Source organism: Podospora anserina, chromosome 7 (genome assembly GCF_000226545.1).
Source record: "Podospora anserina S mat+ genomic DNA chromosome 7, supercontig 1".
In the NCBI taxonomy this organism is placed as follows: Eukaryota; Fungi; Ascomycota; class Sordariomycetes; order Sordariales; family Podosporaceae; genus Podospora; species Podospora anserina.
Window position 1 is genome coordinate 27,556 of NW_001914854.1, and position 23,158 is coordinate 50,713.

The 23,158-nt window shown below is 51.3% G+C and overlaps 5 protein-coding genes across 5 annotated transcripts, besides 1 other annotated feature; all 5 read right to left on the bottom strand.

Annotated features, from left to right (window-relative positions):
* Window positions 1-1,894: 1,894 nt before the first annotated feature.
* Window positions 1,895-2,247, bottom strand: PODANS_7_4980 (uncharacterized protein; the record flags this gene model as incomplete). The annotated part of the gene is made up of 2 exons (XM_001907472.1): window positions 1,895-1,957; window positions 2,014-2,247. 2 exons carry the CDS (start codon window positions 2,245-2,247, stop codon window positions 1,895-1,897), a joined length of 297 nt encoding a protein of 98 aa, XP_001907507.1.
* Window positions 2,248-13,329: 11,082 nt separating this feature from the next.
* Window positions 13,330-13,444, bottom strand: a tRNA (tRNA-Leu).
* Window positions 13,445-13,662: 218 nt separating this feature from the next.
* On the bottom strand, window positions 13,663-15,020 carry PODANS_7_4970 (uncharacterized protein; the record flags this gene model as incomplete). Its single annotated transcript, XM_001907473.1, has 4 exons — window positions 13,663-14,378; window positions 14,435-14,628; window positions 14,687-14,796; window positions 14,868-15,020. 4 exons carry the CDS (start codon window positions 15,018-15,020, stop codon window positions 13,663-13,665), a joined length of 1,173 nt encoding a protein of 390 aa, XP_001907508.1.
* A 2,689-nt stretch (window positions 15,021-17,709) lies between these two features.
* On the bottom strand, window positions 17,710-18,240 carry PODANS_7_4960 (uncharacterized protein; the record flags this gene model as incomplete). Its single annotated transcript, XM_001907474.1, has 1 exon — window positions 17,710-18,240. The coding sequence occupies one exon, from the start codon at window positions 18,238-18,240 to the stop codon at window positions 17,710-17,712; it is 531 nt and encodes a 176-aa protein (XP_001907509.1).
* A 447-nt stretch (window positions 18,241-18,687) lies between these two features.
* PODANS_7_4950 (uncharacterized protein) lies at window positions 18,688-19,464 on the bottom strand (the record flags this gene model as incomplete). Its single annotated transcript, XM_001907475.1, has 1 exon — window positions 18,688-19,464. A coding segment is annotated over one exon (777 nt), but the record flags the coding sequence as incomplete, so codon positions are not given.
* A 919-nt stretch (window positions 19,465-20,383) lies between these two features.
* PODANS_7_4940 (uncharacterized protein) lies at window positions 20,384-22,620 on the bottom strand (the record flags this gene model as incomplete). The annotated part of the gene is made up of 8 exons (XM_001907476.1): window positions 20,384-20,978; window positions 21,046-21,176; window positions 21,252-21,390; window positions 21,446-21,692; window positions 21,747-21,813; window positions 21,877-21,914; window positions 21,976-22,093; window positions 22,195-22,620. Coding segments are annotated over 8 exons (1,761 nt in total), but the record flags the coding sequence as incomplete, so codon positions are not given.
* Between the last annotated feature and the right edge of the window lie 538 nt (window positions 22,621-23,158).

The following is a 23,158-nucleotide window of genomic DNA, read 5'->3' on the forward strand; positions in this document are numbered from 1 at the left end:
AGACATCCATGGATTTACGCTACAGAGTATCAAGCAGTCCGTGCCAGCGTCCACAGTCGGGCATCTCTCTTGTCAACAGCTCCAGTATGAAACATGGACTGGACATTGCCATGTTGCTTTGGGCAGGGTGGCCCAGCCAACCGCTGGGTTTGCCTCGAGCCTATTGCTCACGTTGTTCATCCATCGACATCAGCGGCAAGAAGAGAAGCTCATCTCCGTTGCCCAACATCAAACACCGACAACAAGTCAACAACAGCGCTGTGGGGGGATGAAACCATGCTTTGTCAACTCGCCTGTGTTGGTCTTGGCATACATTCATGCTGTACGGTACAATGACGTCGGTGAAATGCTCGCGCTTGCTACAGCCACTCAGAGCCCTTATGCCAACAAACTGTTTGTTTTACGGCGTATCGGTCAGTAACCCTTGCATTTATTTGACTGGACAAATGTTTTTTCTTTCTGGCCCACGAGGCGCTGCAAGCCACGCCCGCATTTTGTCTCGCACAAATTCTTTTTGCCCGTTGCTTGCCCTATCTTCTTTCATGAACGTCAGCCATTGTCAGAATAAAATATATCAACACCTGGACTTCCAGGTTACCCCAAAGCAGCATCTCCAGCTGTTGTTTGTCATTGTTTCACTGAGGGGAGTCCAGGACACGCGTTTCCATAAACGGCAGAAGAGGCGATGTGGGGGTCCAGGTCAAGGTTCTCGGACATAATGTCGTGAATGTCTACCGCGCCACAAATACTGGCTTCAAGAGAGCTCCTTCAGCTTTCAACCTGCAGCCCAACATCGAGTCTCTTGCATTGTTCTTTGCGACTGTTGCATCGCCCACGAGCACCTTCCAGTGGTCCGGTCATTCATCGTGTATCCGTCCAGCAGGCGGGGTTCGAATTGAAATGCGATTCCCAAAAGTTAGGCCCATCCAACGACAGACGGCTCTCAGCCCACGTTGGAGAAACCAGCTCTGATGTGAGATGAATCGGCGATTGGCCAACAGCCAACATTGCCTAACGATGCCGGGCTGGCGCTAATCCCCCATCTGGCCTGACGAAAATATTTTTAGCGGGAAACGGCCCCGCCACGGCGATTGCGCAGCAACTTAGAACCCTCATCGAACCCTCAATGCGCCTCCCCCTCATCGTCTCGACCACCAGGTGAGGCTTTGACGGCGTGACGGCCCAGGAATCAACTGTGACCCTTGAATCCTGGAGTTGTTCCGTTCTCTTCAACTGCACAACTCACCGAAATCCTCTGCTCCCGGAGGGTCCCGCCACGAAGCCGGAGCATGATGCCATCCTGCAACTTCTGCGCAGCGGCCTGGAGCTGAGTTGTTCAAAGATGAGATGCAGGTTGTATTTTGAACAGCGAATTCTTTTGCTCCAGACTTTCCCCGCTTCCATCCTCCTCTGACCATGAAGAACCCCTAGCCCAACTGGTCGGTAGGCTGGCAAGATCTGTCAACACCATCTCCATCGCGGCCCGAATCTCGATCCTAGTTGGCGATGCGGGAGGTTGAGTTGCATACAGTAGCCATCCAAGAGTCAGCTCCCCGTGCATAACTACCTGAGAGGGGCTCAACGGGGTCGAGCGGTCCAAGTATCTACGTCCACGTAAACACGGCGTCGGTTGAACTCTCCACAGGACTGATTCTAGAGTAGTGTTGAGAACGCTGCTCTCCAACATCAAGCGGCCTCGAAACAATAGCGCATTGGCCCCGGTGGAGAAGACGAGGTTGTCATAGTCATAACCATCAATCGTTAAAATCTCTTCTTCCCTCTGCACAGTGCGGGAGAGGATTGTATCTTGGATCTCGGAGACTTCTCCTAACTCCCCAAAAATATGCCAAGGCTTGGGCTATCAGCCTGCGATGAATTCAGGTGCAGTGATTGGCTAGACAAATAGTTCTTCGAATGTCATCTTGGCACAGACAACGGCTTGGTCTCGACACAAACCCTCTTGCGATGTCAGCCGGTGCCAGGGAGGCCTGTGTCTTGCATGGGCCAACTCACCTGGCACCCTGGGCAATTGCCTGGATCTGAAGCAAGCGATGGCACAAGCCTCGACAAACAGACCAAGAAAAAAATCTCTTCAACCAGGGCACAGCTGTTGACGTTGGGGATGCCACTATCAAAGCACCTCCGCGGCTCTTGCCATTTTCTGCGTAGCCTACCCCCACGCCTCCTATCAAATTTGTTTTCCATCACGGCTGTCCGAACGTAGCAGCTTCCAAGTTGATCGTCCATCGTCCAGATAGATTCCTTCTCTTGCAGAACTGACCTGCTGCATCCAGACAACTCGCGTCTCCAATGCAGCCTCCTTCTGTAGCACCATGCCGTGCATCGAGATGGTTCTCTTGGCAACGATAAGTGAAACTTTATTATCGGTCAGGAAAAAAGGCAGAGCAATTTCTGCCGGAGAGACTGGCATATCTCCAGGCTCTCACCGAAGACCAATTCTTATCGCAGCTCCCATCCGAACCCTGTATTCCCGTATCCGTTCGTATTGCGGTGTATAATACATCCCATGCCGCCCACACCCCCGTGTCACACCTTGTCTCTGCTGCAATCCCCCAACAGTCCAGACATTCGCCATCTGCCCCACATCTGCACGGACAAAGAATATCCAGCCTGCCTTATTACATTGTTTATCTCACGTCAGGCAGACCTGCAATGGCATTCCCTGGGCAAGAACAAAGTCCTCTTCCCATGGCAAAACCCGAGCCGTGAGCAAAAGCCTAGAACTGCCATCATACCATCAGGAACTTGGTTTTCGCAATGCTTGGGCACCAAGAGTGGACCGGTAGCAGTGTATGTGTGAGCGATGGAGGAATGGCAAGACGACAACTCAGCTCTGCATCAGTTAAGGCGGGGTAGGTAGAGTTGGAGTTTTGCGGGGAAGGCAAGCAATGGAGAACATCCAGCATTCGACCCAGAACATCAGCAAGATAATTGAACGGTTTTTCATGGGAGTCCGAACTCAGTCACCCAACAACAAATTTAGATGCTTGGGTCCAGTAGTTATTACCAGGTGGCGGCGCGGACAGCACCTGACTGACGCCAGTGGCGGCACAGGACATGGTCAAATAATTATTTGTGTTGGTTCTGGGCAGTGGTTCCTATTTTGCTGTGGCTTTTGCGACACCCATGCCATGCCGACTGCGGATTTGTTTCAGCAAATTTGAGACACGGCAGGCCAACACTGCATGGTTCTAGAAACTTGCCAGTACGGTGTGCCTTTGTGATAATCCTTTGTGAGATGGTTTATGAGACAAGAAGCCCACGAATGTTTATGTACACGTATACGTGTAGTGTAAATCGGAGGAGTGATGGATTTCGCAGAGTACTCTCTCTGTCGGGTTATTACCCATTGGGCAAGCCACCTCAGAGAACAGAGAACCCTACAAACGTTATTGCCAAGCGAGAGGCTTGCCTGCCGTGACGGCAAATGCTCATTTTCAGGTTGTCTCTCTTATCGTGAGCCATTGACCAATCAAAGAGGATGATGTCCTGAGCCACATGTGCGCTACCCAAGCTTTGGCCAACTGCTTTGTCCCGGACAGTGCTGCGCTCGCAATCATCGCACGGTGCCATCTTGATTTTTTGGAGGATATTTCTCACCTCCAACTCCTGTCAAAGCATCGACCCCCATCCCCGCGATGACATCCCGATGCACTCCTACGGCAAAAGCCTTTACGCAGGCTACCGGGAAACATGTTTTGCATTTCATTCATGCATTACTTCAACTAGATGCGAGGTGAAAAGGCGAGTGGTTCGTCCACTGGGCACGGGGAACTGCTTCGCTTCTATCTTTACCTCCATCAATTCATCAAATTCAGTAGCTCTTCCGTCTTTCCTTTCTCGACAATCTAAAACGCCTCAGCAGAACACGATACAGATTGGTGGGTCAGTGATTCTGATATGTGGTTTCAATCTCCCATATCTTCCGCTGCTACATATTCCCGCACACATCGGAAGCCGCTTTTTCGGATGGCCCCTCATCGGATATTCACCCCCCACCCCAAATAGTAATGTCAATCACTCAATCACTTGAAACGGCATGTACTCTCTCGACCGTGTCGCGCTAGAAAAAGAGCACGAGTGTACCTACGGTAGGCAATGCCGGACACCATGGGCAATGGTCTGAAAAGCGTCCAAAAGATAGCTTCATGGCAGCTTTCATTTCCCCTCCGTCCGTCATAAAAGACCTGACACGGAGCAAGATCTAGGCAGTCAGGGTCCCCTTCTCCGTGGGGAAGGGTCTTGCCCCGACCCTCTCTTCGATCGACAACGGGCATCTCTCCAGCTCATTCTACTTGACAATGGCCCCCAACTCATATCCCAGTCCTAATGGCAAGCCTTGCCGGTTTCAGTAGTAGGAGCAAACTGGATGGGATTTTTGGCAATGCCATGGGCATGGCATGACGGCTCGTGAAATTCGGTAGGTCCGGTCTGCAGCTGCCAAATATTGTGCCCAAGGGATCGAGCTTCCCCTCTTTCTCCTGGCCCGCCAACGGACTGGAGTGCCATTCTTCCTGTATTCGGCGCGGCAAGTTCCTTGCTAGAACACTGTTGTGCGTCAATGATGGTGTGGATGTCGCAGAAAGTGTCGACCGAGCCACATCCCAATGATCCCCCACCACGCACCGGTGAGAAAGGATTGGTCCTCATTGTGTCTAAGACTGCCCCTGTAGGCAGTCTGCCCACCGATTAAAATTGCTTGTCTTTTGGCTCGACAGGGGATTTTCCAAGTTTTGAGTTGCATGCTGAAAAGACCAGACCATTGCTCGCATGAGGAGTTGACACCAACCGCCAATGGGACAAGAAAAGGCCACTGTCGAACATTGAAAGAGAGAACTCTGTAAATACGCGTAAGGGTTTTTCTTCACCTAAGCTTCATCAAGTTCTCTATGAGTGTACATACAAATATCGCGAAACGATATCCGGATTTCGGGCGGAGGCATGGGCTCTGTCCCAGTCGTACCACCCATCGATATCGCCATCTATTTATTACAGGCAGGCCGGCAGTAAGCAGGCTGGTTAACGCTCATCATACACTATCAGGACCCTTCGGAACAACAATCCCGATGCTGGATTTCGCTGGACACACAATTACTCACCATCCCACGTTCACTCGCAAAGTGCAGGACCCAGACGGCTCGTAGAAGAGATTGGTCTGCGTCTTCATGCCACATGGGTAATCTTCCCCCCCCCCTCCCCCGGTTCATAGGTCTCGTGAGCTGCAAAAACCTTGATTTGGTGGTTTGGGGTTTGGCATTTCTGTGAAGGTATTCGGGCCCGGAGTTCACGGATGAAAGCGGTGACAAGACGGAGGCAGGGGCTCGGCACCTCGTGCTCTGAGCCAAGCACGGCAACTGGAGCTCAGGCTTCCTGGGCTCCTCCCAAAAAAAAGCGAGCCAAGAGAACGCACGCAATTGGCACTAGCACTAGGCCGGAAGAGGCATGGTCTCTGACAAGACCCATGCTTTCTATCCAATCCCTTGCTCCATGACGTCGTTGATTTGTCTCGGCAGGCACGCAAAATCGGTGATTCTGGAGCAACATCGAGAAGCTCGACTTTTCCGATCCCAGGGGCCTCTCTCTACTGTATGTACACTACTGTGCACTACTAGGTGTTGTGAAAACTCTGTCCCCCGTTCCATTGCAGTCTCAAATTTCGCGTCCACGCACCCAGCCCCTCCTTGTGGATGTGTTTGATATATGCACCTGTCATAGGTACGGAGCATCCCCTTTTGTGCTTACTGGCGCGGGCTCGTATTAAGCCAGGCCTCGGGTCCGTTGCTGTGCCCGGCGATACCTTCTTGAGCTCAGACGGCGGTGTTGATCTGGTGTGTAGCCTGCTCAAAGTTCTTTTGCAAGAAAAAGCTCGAGCCATCCTCAACCGCGGGGTTGTCAACCCCCCACCCCCCGCACAAAAAGTGTGGGGTTGTATGTTATATCCACCCAAACAGCACAGATCATTAAGACTTTAAGAGTCTGGACTGTAACCGATCCACTTCAGCGCAACCGCAAGCCTCTTGAAGACATTTGCTTCAGATGGCGCAGATTTCCCTCAACGACGACTCGCCGCGCCGCGCCGCTTGCCCGCAGTGATGCGAGAACAGGTGATCTCTTAGCGTCCCATTGTGAGGGATGAACTCATTCATCAATGGGGAGGTCGGTGAGTGAGAGAAAAACAAATGGAAGCGCTGGCCGCGGGGCAACACCGAGGAAACCCTTGCACCACCCCACGCTGCTCAGCCGTGCTCAGAAAGTCCACTCACTGCCGTCAACAACAACCTGGAGAGGCTGTAAGCTGTATCTACTACCTAGACCGGAGTTTGATGGGCTTGGGACGCAATCGGGGTAAGATAAGCGAGGTGATGAGAAAATCACATCATCCTTCATCAATACAGTAGGTATTGAGAAGTTCTCTGTCACCCCTCCGGTGACGCTCTGTTACCAGCACCCACGCCACACACCGACCAATTAGGTGCCATGCTTTCCACTTTGGCGCTTCGACTTGCCCTATCAGGAACCCAGCAGAATGGCGGTGAAGTTTTTGCTGTTCACTTCACCTTGAAATTGTGTGCTTGAAAGGGGCATTGATGCGAGGGCTCGTCATTGCGAAGACTCGTCAATGACGAGCCCTCGACATTGATCGGGATAAAGCATCCATAATGTGCTCATGAAGCTGCCCAGACAGCTGGGTCGGGACCTTCTCCGGCACCGGTAAGTATGATGGGCTTGGTTCTGGTATCGTCTCAGAATGCAAACCCAGTTACTGACCTACGAGCAGAAGAAAGGCTTCGATAGTTGGCCTCGCTCGTTGGCACGGAAGTTCAAAAACCTGCATGGCCTTGGGGACGCCTACGCATCAGGCTGAGGGCGGCTCATAACTCCGTCGACACGCCATTTTTGAGTTCTGCCGGATGGTTCAAGTTGTGCCGCCCTGAACTCCAAAGTTCGTCCCCGATTCAAGTAGCAGCTTTCCTGACCGGTGTCCCGCATCCAACCTTGGAAAGACTCGGCTTCCTGAGTCCAGTCCTGAATCGACCTTGCTACTTCCTCAAACCGCCGCTGGACGCTGCATCCATTGGTGCAGTTCTCTACCGGTAGACAACTGGGCCAGTTGTGTCTTGTCTGGAGCAATGCCGTCCTCAACGAACAGCTCAGGCGACATAAGAGGACGCCACCATCAAGATTCCCCGGCAGCACAAGGACGTAACATCCTCACCTCCATTCTCTGGCACTCTGCAAAGCAACGGTCCCCTACGCCTAGAAGTCTTGCAGCACCAGAGTGGGAATGGCTTCCACGCCAACTTTCTTGGACGACGATTACATAACCCGTATAATACCCTCATGCACCGACTTGCATGAGGTCGACAATCAGCTTCAACAGAACACAAGTCGTCGAAATTCCGCCGCATATCCTGCACTGTGCTGAGAGCAGCATCACGATGTTAACAGGACGTTGGCCCAATACATGGTGGGGATTGCATCGGCAAAATCAGGGGCCCCTCATCGTGACCCCTCCTTTTTGTAATGGGAACCCAGGATGATCCTTCAAATTCTGCAGAGACAATGTCCAACGATCCAGCTCTCGGACTCGCAAGTGGAAAACACCAGAGGAAAAGCGCCGATGCCATACTACAAAGGCGTTACTATTATGTACGACATACCCTGCCCTTGGGGCGTGTCGGCAGCAATATGGAGACGGCCAGCCCGCTGTCACGACATCCAGACCATCGACAGGTCGTTCAGGGATGTCAGAAGGCCGATGAGGTCGGGACCAGGGATTCTCCCGGGTGGGGCCAAGATCGCCAGCCGTCACCTCCGGGGCCCGTCCGGCATTCAGAGCCCTTCGGCTTCCACTCACCCACCCACCCTTCCCACGATTCGACACGCGGCGCTTGGTGCACAGAACGAAGGGGCCCACTGCGCCAATTCGAGATGCTCTTGCCTCAACCTCTGGAAAGGCACAAAGGCTGGCGCGCCTTGAAGGAGGATGAAGACTTTTTGTGTGATAGAGTCACACTACTGCAAGCTGGTTGCAATGTGACTGTCTCCTATCTACCGGTGCGCCGGTCAGACCGCTCTGCGGCGATAACCTCACTGCATGCACCCTTCTGAACCTCAACGCCACCATATGCACCTGGTTGGTGGCTTTTTTGTCACTGCACTTAGTGTACATAGGTGTTTCTTGTTGGAAGAGTGAAATGGAGGGTCCTGCTGGTCGGTGATTTTGTAACCAGCCAAGACTTGTAAATGCATACCAAAAGTGGCGATTTCACCAACAGATTTGACATTCGGCGCATCTAATACGAGAGAAGTAAGGCTGCCACTTGGCTAGGTCTGACTAACGATCCTACCATGCAGTAGAGACCCGCTGCAAACCAGCTGAATTTTCTCCTCCCATGCACCCTCCACTGGTTCCCTCGATGCTGCCAGCAGCACAACACAGCATGTCACTCCATGAACAGTCTTTGGTGGTTAGACCCAGTCGTGCCAGTAAACCCCACCAAGTGGCTCACCTCCTTGACCACTGCTGTAACAAGTGGAAAACTGACTGGAGCCACCAAAAGCCAACCACCACCCGAGAACCACCGAGACCCGTAACAACAGAAGAGCCGGATATCTCGGCCGTTCCATCAAGATTCAGTGCCTAGTGTATGAGCCGGACGCACACAATGCCCGCATCCGACTGACGGTATCCTCATAGGTATGAAAGGCCGAGACGATGTGTAGTGTCTTGTACGTACTTGCAGATGCAAAACTTGCCGGTGCTGTTTTGCTGCCGGGTCGGCATGGCATTGGCAATGGCATGATATCCAAAGTGGTCTGATCTGCAGCTTTACACAAGAAAGTGGACTTTGCCTAGCCGCAGCTGGGAAGGTGAGGTGGATGGTGTTATCGCGCCTCAAAGAAGCCTCTCAAGGTTCTTTCAGGCATGCTCCAGACGTTTCCCTCAATTTCATTCATCACTTGTAAGGTATTATCGCCAACACGGTCAGCCGGGCAAGACCCAACACTCATTACATTTCCGCCCAAGATACATCTTTGCTTTAGCCTAGCAACACTGTTGTATTCATCATTCTCTTTGTCGCTAAAGGGTCTGCCAGGTTAAGGGCGACAACATCCGGACCCTGTCAGATCGATCGCTGGGCAGGTTCGCCCGCCCCCCGTGCCGACAGCGGCGCGGCACAGTTCTTTCAGTCACTCAGCCGCTGCCGCATGGCCATCCGACGTTGGTTTTTTGGTTTTTTTTTCTTTTTCCTCCATCCGTCCCGTTTCGCCGATGTTTCTTTAACAGCTCGGCAAGCAAAGGGTATAAAGTAAGGACGGTTCGTTATCTCCTTCAATGCCATTCGTGCAATCTTCCTTTCGCATGCCAACTCGAGGGCTTGAGATAGGCCCAGGGAAAGGGAGGGTTGCAATCCTGTTTGGCACTTTTTGGCCACCCTTTTGGTTGATTGATTTGAGGAAGATGATGAGAACTGATGGACCGCATTGCATATCTGCAGCACTCCTGCTGTCCGGCCTGCCCTTCGCGCTGCGAGGTGCGACCTGCGCTGCATGCCTGCTATATTAACAGCGAAGAGTGAAGCGACACACCAGACACGAACGGTGGGAGGCTATCAAATTGCACAGATCCGATGCGACAGTCGGCAATCTTTATCCTTTTGTCTGCATTGCCTCCAAAAACCCACCCGGAACTCAGACAAGAAGGTAGGAAGGAAACTCAGACAAGAGGGTAGGAAGGAAAGCTATGGATACGGCCCCCCTCCCTGTAGGTGCAGGATGGTTGAGATGGTGTGTGGTGTGTGGGATTGCGGTTGTACTTCCCACCCTCCTGCAGGCGCGTTGGGGACTGGGGTGGGTTACTTTGCATTGGATGTCTTGGACTTGCCCGCCGCCTGCCAGTTGCACTCACGGCCATCATGGCCTGGGCATTTCGGTGGTTGTGCAAGCATCTCGCCGTTGCAACATAGGTTGGCCAATAAAGTACACATTTGGAGACGGGTGCAGATTCTCATGCTATTATCAGGAGAAATGCTGCAAGATTGACGCTTCTGTTACCCACCACCTCCCCCTGAGAGCTCCATGGTTGGCTGCAGGCCGTAAAGGCAAAGGACATAGGGACCGTTCATGTCCACCCACACCACCGCCAGAAGACACAAAATGACGGTCCACCGGTCGATGAATATACACCACAGTCTGGCTTTCACCGATCTGTTGCCGGTCGGTTCAGTCATATTCGCCAAGTAACACGCTCTGAGCCTATGATTTGGAGAGATCCGGCCGGTGAGCTGATGAAGGGTGGGCGGCATTGGGGAAAAGGATTGGGTTTCTGTCAACTTCCGCCTTTCTGTTGTGGTGCACAAAAACATGGGAAGAAATACCCGACCGTCCCAACTATGCAGCAGAAATTCCAGGACTTGATTGACTACCCCCATAGCGCAAGCTTGTCATCCAATGGCTCGTCGCGAGTGTAGTTGGTGAACACCACTTCCACACATCTGGATGGGTCGGCTCAGGGTCCCTTTCAGGGTCCTGCTTTTGACCAAGGGTCCGACTCGAGACGGGTCGCCGCGTTGTGGGTGACGGCGAGACAAGATGGAAATCATGATTTTCCCCAGTCCCCACCATCATTCTCTATTTCCTGTTTCTACGCAGTATATTTGGTTTTTGACCTACATTGGTGTGTAAACCCACGCCACTCCCTCCTCAACTTGCACCCTACACCCTTCCCCGCAAGCGTTGACACCCTTCTTCTCGCGTCCGCCCCCATTGTACGTATTTAACACGCACCCTGCCCTCCCTGGCTCGCCTCCCTCCTCCCGGGCAGCCATGGCGTTTAGGTCTCTCAGCCAATGAGCGAGCAGGCCTGCTCAGACTCACGGAGATATCTTTCGATGGGGTGTAGCATGGTGGAGACGTCTAGGGAGGCGTTTCCTTTTGGGGTCGTGGTTGCATAGGCGGTTGGATGATATGATGATTTATGATACATTTTACACGAGTGCTTGGGTCTGGGTGCTGCTCCCGGTTGCGAGAGCAAGAAATTGAAGTATGAGAGCAGTGGAAGGGATGTTGGATGGCCACCCTTTGGACAACTGTCGCACCTCATGAACTAGCCTTATCTTCCCGCCTGCCCGCCCTGTGGTGAGGACCCAACGGGAGGGGAAAAGACGTTGGCGGCGGCAGGAATAGTTGCACAAGGCAGGCAAAGAAGCCGTTTTTATCCGCTGGTAGCCCATGGCTGGAACTCTTGGGCTTGTGAAACAGAAAGTTGCTCAACGAATTCATTGCGTTTCGGCACACGAGTCCTGCTAGAAAAATGCCACATGGGTTAGGCATTCGTGGAGGGAGCTTTGGCTGCGTCTTTCAAAAAAACTGTTTGGGTTCTAGTTTGGGATATATAGGGGATTGTCGTCAAGAAGCAAACGCGAACCGTTGGCACAAACACACGGGGAGGGGCACACCTAGCACTTGACGTATAACATCCGCCCGTGACATTCATGGAGTCCTGATCTTCTTGAGGAGTGACCGCATACCTTGGTAGTGCTAGTTCGGAGGTTGGTATGGACTAGATATGACGGTCTTCGCTGTGCTGTTTCAGACGATGGACCCCCCCCCCCCCCACCGAGTCGAGGACACACAAGCGGAACCATGTGCGATAGGCGGATGATCTAGAAGGCTCGAAAGTTGCACAGTGGTCTGGGGTGGTGTCAATGTTATTACCGGTCAGCATGGCTGCAGATCAGAGGGTGGTGTTGGGACAGCTCGGTGGGATGGCTTGGGGTGCACAAACGATATCAGCACAATCCAGATGCTCCCAGAACAGCAATGGAAAGAAATATTTGGGTTGCACAGACTTGAAGAAGATAGGCAGGCAGTCAGGACGGATGGTTGTAATGATGGACAAAAGCCTACATCTGTCTTCAGATCGGTATTCAGTAAGGCAGATGAATGTGGTAGGTGAGCGCAGAGTCCGGCCGCGCAATGCTGTGATGGCCTCTCGCCAACTGTCGGTAGATAGTTTAGCATCTTGAAAACACGCTACGTTGATGCAGTCTGTATGGGTGTGATCTACCTTCCAGCGACTGATAGGAGCTGTCTTGCCGACACACCTCCCCCTTGCTGAAGGGCCAAGCATGTATCCAGTACCTTTTTGTCTTGGGGGTGTGGAAAAGACCCAACCTAACTTGCTCCCACAGAATGATCCGACTCCCTGGGTTCCATTGAGTATGCCGTGACTAGAAGCCGGTGACAAACTTCAGAAGTCTGGAAAGTTATCGAAGACTCTGTGTCGTTATGATGATGCATCAAACTGCCCAAAGACTAGCTTGATATCACATACCAACCATGTTGGCTGGCGATCACTTCACATGGCGTGTACGTTATTCCTTAAGACATCATACCAGCCCTGAAAAAAGTCTTGTGCAAAAGCCGCAAGCCCCAGGTCGTAGAGTAGTACGAGGTGGTAGGATCCCCGGCCGATACTTGATTCAACATCACTTTTCCAGTATGGCTGCAAATGCACCATGATAGTACGTTGCTCTTTATACGAACGACGATCTTGCTCCCATCCGTTGCATGTTACGTCTGCTACATGATTATATTAGGCCTCCATGCTCTTGATGGAACCGGGCTCTACGACTCATACGTTGCCGAGTTCCTGACAATCTTCTTGCCATCGAGGGCTGAGTGGGCCATTGATAGGACTACACAACAACACGGATGCTGATCCTCTAGTTCGATTATTTCATCGTACATTGGGAACATGTCATAGCTCCGATCATCGGTGGACCCTTCAACGTTATCTTATGGAATTCAGGGTCCTTGTCAACTTTCTCGGCGTGCATATGCATACGGTGGCGGATGTCGATCACACAAAGCCGATCAACAACAAACGACCGCCGGCAATTTACAGCCTTCAAACCTGCCAAAGTCGAAATGTATCTGTTTTCATCGAGGCACTGTGCTGAACTGTATGACATGGTGAATGTGATTCCTCACATACCGGTATCTCATGGCTTGGCAATAATGCCACATACCAAGAGCCCAGTTTGGGCTTCAGTTGAGTTCTTAATGCCAGTACAATGTACATCATTGCCTGGGTATCAACCGCAATTTCATCATTGGGCAACTAGCAGTGATGGGTATGTCATCATGCCTTTGCCACAGGCAGCTGGCCCCTGACCCCCCTGACAGTTGCCCAGGCAACGGACAGACATGTAAGAAAAGCGCTACTACAGCACACAATATCAGAGGTAGCCTTTACCTGGAAAGAAAAAAACAATGCCAAAGAATATACAGAATTTAAAATGATCAGAGTGAGATTCGAACTCACGCCCCTTACGAGACCACGGAACTCTTTTGGTGGAGTGGAATCAAGGTTGATACCTTAACGTGGCGCCTTAGACCGCTCGGCCATCTGACCTTGGATAAATTGATGGAAATCGGCTAGGACTGACTACTTTTGTGTGTAGTCGTGATTTCGAGCAGGCATGAATCGTGTATAGTTAGGGTTTTGGAAGTGGAGGCTGGTGGAGTTGGGTATGCGATGTGTGGAGACTGGATGCGCTCACGAAGTCGCACGCAGAGAACGAGGGGCGTTGGTGAGAATCGGAATCTCAAATGCATTTTATTATATTTAGCTTACTTCGGGCCAGGAAAGTTTATCTCTCCACTCTTGACCAGGCCACCAAACATCACCCTCATGTCCTCAACCAAGAGCTCTGGAACTTCCCAAGCAGCAAAGTGGCCTCCCTTGTTATGCCAATTCTCAAACACCAGCGGACCCAAGGTCCGATAGTGGTAGCTTGGCGACATCAACAAGTCCTTTGGGAAGGTTGACACGCCCAGCTTCACTCCCGGATTGTATTCCTCCACCTTCTTGGCAGTTGCCGAGTGGTAGTAAATGCGGCAGCCAGCCTTGGGCCCTGCACTGGCGAACTGGTAGATGCTGATCCAGGTAAGAATCTCGTCGTCTGTCCAGGGGTAAGAGTCTGTCCAGTCGTAGAGCTTCTCGTAGATCCACGATAACAAGGCCACAGGCGAGTCCCTCAAAGCAATGCCAATGGTGGTTGGGTTGTGGCAGTGGAGGCCGTTGTAGGCGGCACCTTCTTCCCAAAACCGGTGGGTTCGAGCCAAGCCTTCTTTTTCTCGTTTGCTGTACGTGGAAAACAGATACTTGAGGTACACAAGGGACCCATGCTGTGGGATGGTACTGATGGAAGGAGGAACGGCTAGGTTGTGGTTGATGTGACTGGCCAAGACGGCTCCAGATTTCTTGGTCGCGGACGACGACGCAGGACCATATCTGATGTCCATGAAACGTGTGATGCCGTAACCCCAGTCTCCTCCTTGTGTGGCTATGGGATGGCTGTCAGCAGCCGCATGTGCAGACAAACCAAAATGGGGAACGCACCGTAGTTTGAATACCCAAGCTTGAGCATCAGCTTGTGACAAGATTCTGCGTACTGCTCGAGCGCAAATCCTGGCTTGGAAGGGCCAGATGAGAAGCCAAAATTGGGCAGAGATGGAGCAACGTCATCGAAGCACGGCTGATCTTGACTGTCCGGATTGGCCAAGAGAGGGAGAATTTTGGCCACTTCGATGAAGCTACCAGGTCCTATGGGAAGGTACAAGTCAGTGGGGAATGCTTGCCGATGCAGTTGACTCACATCCGTGACAAAACAAGAGGGGAATGGCTCCCAGGCGACTGCCCTTCTTGTGAACGAAGTGTATCTTGAGCGGATCGAAACCATCGACATGGATTGTTGTTGTGTACTGGGGCAAATCACGGTTCAGTACCGTCTCTCTTGCTGGCGCCAGTCGAAATCGCCCTTCAAGTAGTTGACCAGTCGCTTGATGTCACTGAGGGCAACACCACCTGCCCAATCATCGGACAAGGGTGTCTCGTCGGGGAAAGTGGCATGCTCCAGCTTGTGGTGCAGCTGGGTGATTTTGGCATCCGAAATGCTGATGTTGAAGGGCTTGATGTCGGAGTCCATGTTGTGCCAGTTTGCGCTGTGTTGTTTATTGTTGGGTAGGTATTATTCGGTCTACAACTATTTAAGTCGATTGGTGACGTCAAAGGGCGCGGTTGACAGGTGGGAAGGAGCAACTCCATTTCTGCCGATCAATACCTACTTGCACCTCCCGCTGCAGCATCAGCCCAGCAATTGAGCACAAAGCCTCAGCATTACCTTAATATGGGGCCTCTCCAGATACCTCTCCACGTCGGCCTCCAACCCAGCCAGCTTTTCCTCTCTGTACTCGGCCAAATCAACATCCTCTGTGGTTGGCGGGTTGAACCGGAAGTACCACACTCCCTCGGCCCTCATCAGCTGGTCAAATCTGCGATGCACGTTTTCGACATTGGTCAGGTTCTCCAGCAGCTGCGCTCCCTTGGAGATGGCAGGATGTGACGCAATCCAGCTCCGCTTCTTTCGCGAAGGGTCAAATCTTCCTGTTCCCAGACTCAGCACACATTTGACAACCGGCTTATCTGTTATCCAGCGGGGAAACAACAGGCTTTTCTCAGCCCAGAGTTCATCCACGGGATTGTTGTTTGCTAGTGCTCCATCCCAGAACTCCGTCCTACCTATCGTTGCTGGGGGGAAATAAAAGGGCGCCGCCGATGTCGCGCGAGCAGCCTGAACGATGGTAGCCGAACTGTATGTTGGCAGTGAACCATCGGGAAATCTGTAAGAGCGAAAGCGAAGAGCGAAGTTGTCCCTTGACCTGACGGAAGTGACAAAGCTTCTTTCATCAGCAAGCTATTTTCTGCAAGGGGAGAACGGAAAGTCAATTACACTTGACACCCTTCAGTGCCTGGCACAGAGCTGTGGTCCAGCAAAGTAGCATTTGGATCTAGCCCCTGAGCAACGACCTCGTCTCGGACTGCATGCTCGAGCGACGAGCCCTCGTACCAAGATAAGCCAAACATCGTTCTGATGTAGGCACCGCCTAAATATTTAGAGATGAAGCTGGGCTGGAACAAGGTTTGTGACAATGATTTGTACGCCGTTATCGCTTCATCGATCGACATGCTCTGTAAAATGTGTTAGCCGGTGTGGTTTGTCAACATTCAGCCAACCTCTGTCACGCATAGCAAACTCACTAATCGAAAGAGCATAATGCAGATCAAGCCCCCCGTACTTGTTCCTCCAGCAAGCTTAAAACACTCCGCCGGCGTCTTTGCTTTGCTTGTCCCATTCTCTCTATTGGCATCATCCATAATGGCTTTTAGGATTCGAAGACTGACCAGTCCCCGAACGCCTCCACCATCTATGCCCTCCGCTGTCAGCAATGCATTCTCTTTCTTTTCTGGAAATAGTGGACACGAACCAACAGCCAGCAAAGTCAGCCCACCTGCAGGCACATTCCTAGAATTCGTTGCATCTGGCAGTGGAAACCCTCCACTTTCCTCAGGTCTGATCTCCCATTAGCTTGATTGTACGCTTGGGGGGATCCCAGAAGATTTCACCAACCCTGAAAGAAACCCGAGTGTTTTGTCTAATTTTCTTGCTTGCTCTCTCAAGTCACAAAGGCCCCTTTTCACCCGCATTTTGAACGCCTTTAATTCGTTGCCTTGGCTGACGGTAGCGTCGCAGTTATTCAATGCCATAGTATCGAAATACTCAAGGAGTGAACTGAGACAGCCTGCAACAGCATTGTGTCTCCATTTTGGATCGTCGAAATACTGATCGTGGTACAGCTCCAGGACGCGGAGTTGTAAGTCGATATCTTCTAGAACTGCGGCCATGGGATGTGTTTAGTAGACTAAAAGATGAAGCCAGTCCTAATATGACTACATACGGTAGCTAGCTTCTCGCAGGTCCGGGCCATCAATACCTGCAAAGTCCAAGTCGCGTATACAATGTCGGCAGGCATCTGCTACTTGAGCGACAAACGGTTTGCTGTGCGATGCAGTTGCAAAGACCGACTGTGTTTGTGCCATATTTTTACAATATAGGTGAGTGGTAAAAAAAAAAAAAGAAATGTCCCTCGGTTTGGTCTCCTCCAAATCATCTACATTTCGTTGATTTATAGGTTGATGGCCATTCGTGCCCTGAGACAAGTCCCGGTGCGTGGTTCTCTGAGTGTGTGTGGAGAGTCATTGTTGGGAGGTCAGCAGGGAGTCCTGTAGCTGACCCCCATTCTGTCGGGTGATGCCACCCAAGAAATTCTTAGCTCGCGTAGGATCATAGTCTGGCTTACCATCGGGTTCTAAATACAACGCACCCCGGACACCACTGCTGTCATGTGAGAACTAGTGAGACAAAGAGTGAGCAGCAGTATGAGCTTGAAAACCCCCATGATGAACTGAATCAAGTGATTATTTACTCGTTCATTTGATTACACATTTTTGGAGTTTATACAGCCAAAAACACCACACCCTTTACAGTTGCACTACCCTTCAAAACCAACCTTAAACCCTAGCGGTACCATGCCTTCCATTGCTATAACCCATATGCGTTTGTTGGTGTCCGTTTGCAACGGTAGGTCCGTGGTGTACACCATCGGAGTGCCTCATCTGCTGGTGGTGGGTCGCAATGGCATGCCCGTCACTTCCCGCCTTGTGGTGCTTGCTATACATGTCGCGCACTTCATGGAAAGCAGCTGTAATGGCATGAAAAACCCTGGTTTCTTCCTTGTCAGTGTCGTGTGGACCTCGGGACTTTCTTGTGGAGTAACTCACGTGCTGACGATAGCCAGGATGAACGTTCCCCAAGGTAAGTCACAGCTATCATCGCCTGTCGTCGTCTCACCAGTTACGTTTGCCGCGTCTGCCGCATCTCTATCGTCATAGCAGTGCCTTGGTCCAGCCATACCTCCGTTTGGAGATGTGATAACAGCAACTGCGATGAAAGCGCCAACAAACAAGATATCGAAGAGAACCCAGAGCCAGCGGAGCCACCTGGGACCACCTCCCTTGAGAAGAAATGCCATGACAGTCGTGATGAGCGTGTATAGGACGGCGGCGGCAAGGATGCCCTCAACGGCCCCGATGGCACTGTTGACTCCGCGGCGAGTTTTGATCGAGTTGACCAGACGGTATACCTTGTACATGCGCTGAGAGAAGATGCCAAGAGAGATGACGGAGGAGAGGAATTGCAGGACGCGCGTGAGGCGGAGGAACCAGCGGTAAAGACGCGAATGCTTGAGGCGATCAGGAACCCATCGGGTTAACAACCCTGTTTCATTGGATCTGTTCGTGTTTGCCATTTTGCACGTAGTTGGGAGGCTTGATAAATTGAATTGTATGCGGGAGGCGATGGTCAAGGTCTGAAGACAGGACTTTTCGAGGGACCATCACTTAAGCTACATTGAGCCATATATATATTTGAGTGATAACTATCCCTCCCAGCTTTCTACGCGCTTGGCGTTCCACTGGCCGTTGCATTATTGACATGTGCAAAACTTGATTTTGTGTGGGTGCTTATCCCCGTAGCAGTCGATGTTGTCATGACCCGCCATTCAACGTCACGACCTTGTAGTCACCCAACGAATTGTTTTGCAAAGTTGGAATACTGTACGATGTTATTCAGATACTTGCTCAGAAAAGAAATTTGATGGTTTGCGGAGTATAGTAAGGTAGGTTATCAGAAATGTGATATGATGTCATCCGACATTGCCGTCCTACCCGCCCCCCTGGACTTTGGAGGCTTCCCTCTACACCCACTGTTGGTTCCCATAATGAGAGACAAAAGCACCTCCATCCCCTTTCTCCAAGCTTGACGCCTCAATAACATCCCGCATCATTCTCACCGAAACCTCTGGCGCCTTTGGCCTTTCATAACCAGGTGAATACTCCTTGAAGATACTCAGGAGGGGTTCCACGGCAGCTAGGTCATCCGCTGTAGCCCCGTCATAATGTCCAACTTCCACTGGCCCGGGACAGACAGCCAGAAACAAAACCCCGTCCTTCTTGAACTGCGCGTTGAACTTGGCAACAACAGTGTTCATGGCGGCCTTACTCGCAGCATACAACGCACCGGGAGTGGCCCCCCATTGATTGGTGAAGGAGTTATCAGCAAGGCCGGATGTTATGGTGACAATCTTTTTGACGTGACCGGCGAGGATAAGGGGGAGAAAGAGGTTGAAAAGATGGACGTTGCCAATGACATTGATCTCGAAGGCCTCGCGGAAGGTCTTGGTGAGCTCTCCCGGTTGTTTGCCCCTGTTTTGCAGTGTTAGTAGAAAAGAATTTCCTATAAGTGAAGTCTGAAGAACATACAGTTCGCCAATCGGTAGAAACAAGTCGAATTTTGGCACAAGACCCGCGTTGGCAATGATGTAGTCCAGAGACCCGCCCGTGATCTCAGCCGTGTCGGCAGCCGCTTGCTGATGTGATTCATTAGCGTCAATCGTCGCAATATAATAATCTGCCGTCTCTCTTCGAATATTGTCAGACTCATTCGTACCTTCAACGCATTGTAATCGGTGATATCAGCTTGTAGGATGTAAATGTTCGGTCGCCCTTGTAGGACTGCATCCTCAGACACCTTTTTCTCTGTGGCAGATTTGTTGCGGACAAGTGCAATGACAGTATTTTTCGCATCACTTGAGTACTGACGAAGAAATTCGTACTGTGTGAGGTATGGCGGGTTAGTCCTTTGACCAAAATCAGCAAGATGGCTTTGACATTGCTCACCCCAATGCCCCTAGAGGCTCCAGTGATCAGAACGAAAGGCATTTTTACCCTGAAACAATGAACCGAATAGATGTGGGCGTAAGATGAGGTTGATGTAAAGAGACGGGCCGCAGAACATTGGGAAGGGATCACTGACTATTTGTACAAGTTGCAGGGCTCCAGTATTTACTGGATCCCCACTGGGAAGAGTAGAAAACCTCATTGTTAACACTAGTTGCTCGTTTCATCCTGGTTTGTAAGTCACTCTAAGGTGTGCTTACCTGACAGTTGCCAAAGTTTCGTGCTTTGATCGGCATTGCATGGCAACCGCGCTTGGTTGCTGAATTCGGAAGTTGGTGTAACCTCAACAACCAACATGACCCAAGAAAGGTATCCGGAGAGACGAAATGCGTCAGTAGTGTGCCATTGAGAGCAGAAGCTGCATGGAATTTGTGCATGGCGCCCAACAGATGGTAAAACTAGGCCAGATAAGAGCCTCTTCCCGTCTTCTACAACACCTTGATTGCCTTGGCCACATTGAATATTGAATCTTGATATGAAGACATGATGTTCCACGAGCACATACATACATACCCGGCACAACCTGGAAGCACATCATTACGCCAATCCTGTTGAGACCCTGAAACTCCTTTCTTAGCATCGTGAAAGCCAATCAGACCATTCTTGGCCACTTGGCCAGGCATTTCCCCACCAAGATGTTGACTCCATTTTGCCTTAACTCTGATACTCCACCTTCACATCGTGTTCCGCCTGCTTGGAACCCACCTGGATCGTCCACTTAGGCTGTCCCCCGAATCTCATAGCCAGTGACATCTCGTCAAACTTCCGCCACCCATCTGCCAGGTTGCCCACCGGTTTCCACTGTTCAAAAGGCTTATCCCACTCACACTCAATCCGACACAACTCCGTCACGGTCTCATCCTTTCTTTTGGGAGGTATGTCTGACTGGCTGTACTCGATGACAAATACACATTTCGATTGGGCCGTCTGCTTGGTGGCGTATTGGTGATATCCAAACAGGACGGGCTCTTTCTTGCTCACTTCGTCGCCTTTCTTCAGGTACCAGTCCATGCGTCGTGTGACCTCTGTCTTCTCAGGGTTCCGCTTCACTCGGTCGTGAGCTGGATCGAAGTCGCGCAGGGCTGCCACGGCCACCTCGCTCTGAATGCCGTAGCTGTATCTTGCCTTTCGAGTGACGACCTCGGGAATTCGGGAAATGACACGATGCTGACTGGGGGTGAGGCTTGACAGCATTGACATTTTGTCTTGAAGAAGTCGAATTACCGCCCCGCGGGCGACAGCAGACCAGCTAAAGAACCCATCCTGTTAGCCGCATCTAGCATTTCCGAGTCAAGGTTATGGTGTATGACACTTACGCTTTATCGAATGGTCTCAGAATGATCTTCTCCTTCGTCATTCCTGGTTCAGTTAGGCTGTTGTCGTATTCTTTGTCAAGCTGATTGTAGATGTACTGCGAGCCACCAAGACCGCCCACAAGGAGGATTTTCTAGTCAACACATGTTAGATTGGCAAAGCTCCGCAAACACCTCACCTTGATGGCAATGCAGGGCCACGTTCATACCCTTGGTTTTCTCCCCGTTTGGACCTCAACACCTTTGATTTGCTCCGTGAGCAGGGAGCGGATCCCAACCAGAGACTGGTCGAAGAACCCGGCCATTGCTTCTCTGCCATATACCAAGAATGATTTGGTTAGCCACTGTCTTGGAAATTGTGCTATGGTTGATGGAAGGCTAGGATGGAAACATCATCACTCACCGACTGATAGAGAAGGACCCTTTGCCTCTGAGTCTGTCTATCTTGCCAAAAGCCTTTGTAGGGGGGGTCAGAAAGAACCTCGGCGGCTGAGGGTTCCCCGTGAAACTGCGCTTTGCACCCATCTCCCAGTCCTTGGTGACAAACAGATTGTGCTCAGCAGTATCGAGCGAATCCAGCTTTAGTTTTATCTCCCATTTCAGGTAGGCTGCAAATGCTTCATCCACCTTGAAAGCCCCGGAAAGCTTCCCTAGATCTAAGCATCAGTATTGATCATGATTGTTTGGCTAAACAGGGCACTCACCGTCGCCATTGACGCACTCTCCGATGCGAAACGGGCTGAGGGATTTGACGGTGTAACTAATGACATCCTGGAATACCTTTTATTAGCCAGGAGCCACGTTGGCGAAAGCCAAGTTAAAGAACAAACTTACAACCGTTCCTCCGCCGGCATCGCAAACAACAAATGACTCTCCGGGCTTGAAAGGCACAATCAGCTCACCAAACCATTGAAACCTTCGAGATATATCATACCTGAATTTCAGGAAAGTCTCGGCGGTCGAGAAATATGGACAGGCCAGCAGCCTCTGGCTCTTGAATCAAATCGAGCGTTGTGGGGCCAATGTCCCTGTCGATGGTGATGCCAGCAATCTTGGCAGCCTCTCTCATAGCCTGCTCTGCATACTACGTTGTTTGGCTTCTGTTAGCACCAGTAAACCCAAGCTCGTCCTGGGTGATGTTAAACAACTTACGGGAGGCCAGATGGCGGGGACAGTGATGGCTACCCGAAGTGGCAGGTTGTCAATCACTAACATCTCGCCCAGCTTCTTATATGTATGTGCCCATAACTTCTTGAGATATAAGCCCACAACCTCGGTAGGAGTCATCCCACGTGCTCTTATCTGTTGCTGGGCGTCTTTTAGAGGACGCGAATTTCGGATCTCGTCTCGGATGATATCCTGGTCCTTGAGCAGAAGGAGTTTAAACCACTTTATGGGCTTCATCTGCGGTGTGACCTCATACCCCCATTTCCCTGATGCGAGATCAAATTGAGTAGGCACTTGGTCCTCGCCAGCATTCAAGTGAAACTCGGAAGGCCATTCTGTGATTTCATGAATATCACCCGGACTTTCCGAGAAGGCCCAAGACACACCGCAGTATCTGACATGAACCCAAAGTTAGTACACACAAAGGTATTGTCTTCACCTATTGCAAAAACCCACGTGGTCCCGAAGTCGATACCTACGGCTACAAACTTGCCGCCAGCAACGGCTCCACTGATAGATGGGCTAGGACTCGCAAGAGAAGACCGAAGCCGGTAGGGTAGTGACGACATGATGTGGTTGGATAGCTATCAGAGAGATTGACTGGAGGTGTATCGTTTTTTCCTTTGTGAAAGATAGACAGAAAAATGGTGTAAAGGGGTATCGATGAGATGGATGACCTGATCAACAACAGGGCCGCAGCCAAAGTACCAAACATCCCGTCAACACCCCCCCGCGTCTCAGCTCGAAACCGGGGTACAGCGCTTGCAGGTCTTCGGAGGACATGCTTGGCGCAGTACCCGATGAAGGCAAGGCTGGGATACAACCACCCCTCCCCCATCCACGTCAAAAATCCCATCGGTCTTTGAGGAGGAGGTTTATTTCATAAAACTCGCCCCAAAATAGCGATTCTTCTTCCGACATACCTTGGCCAGCAGAACGCCAGAGAGTG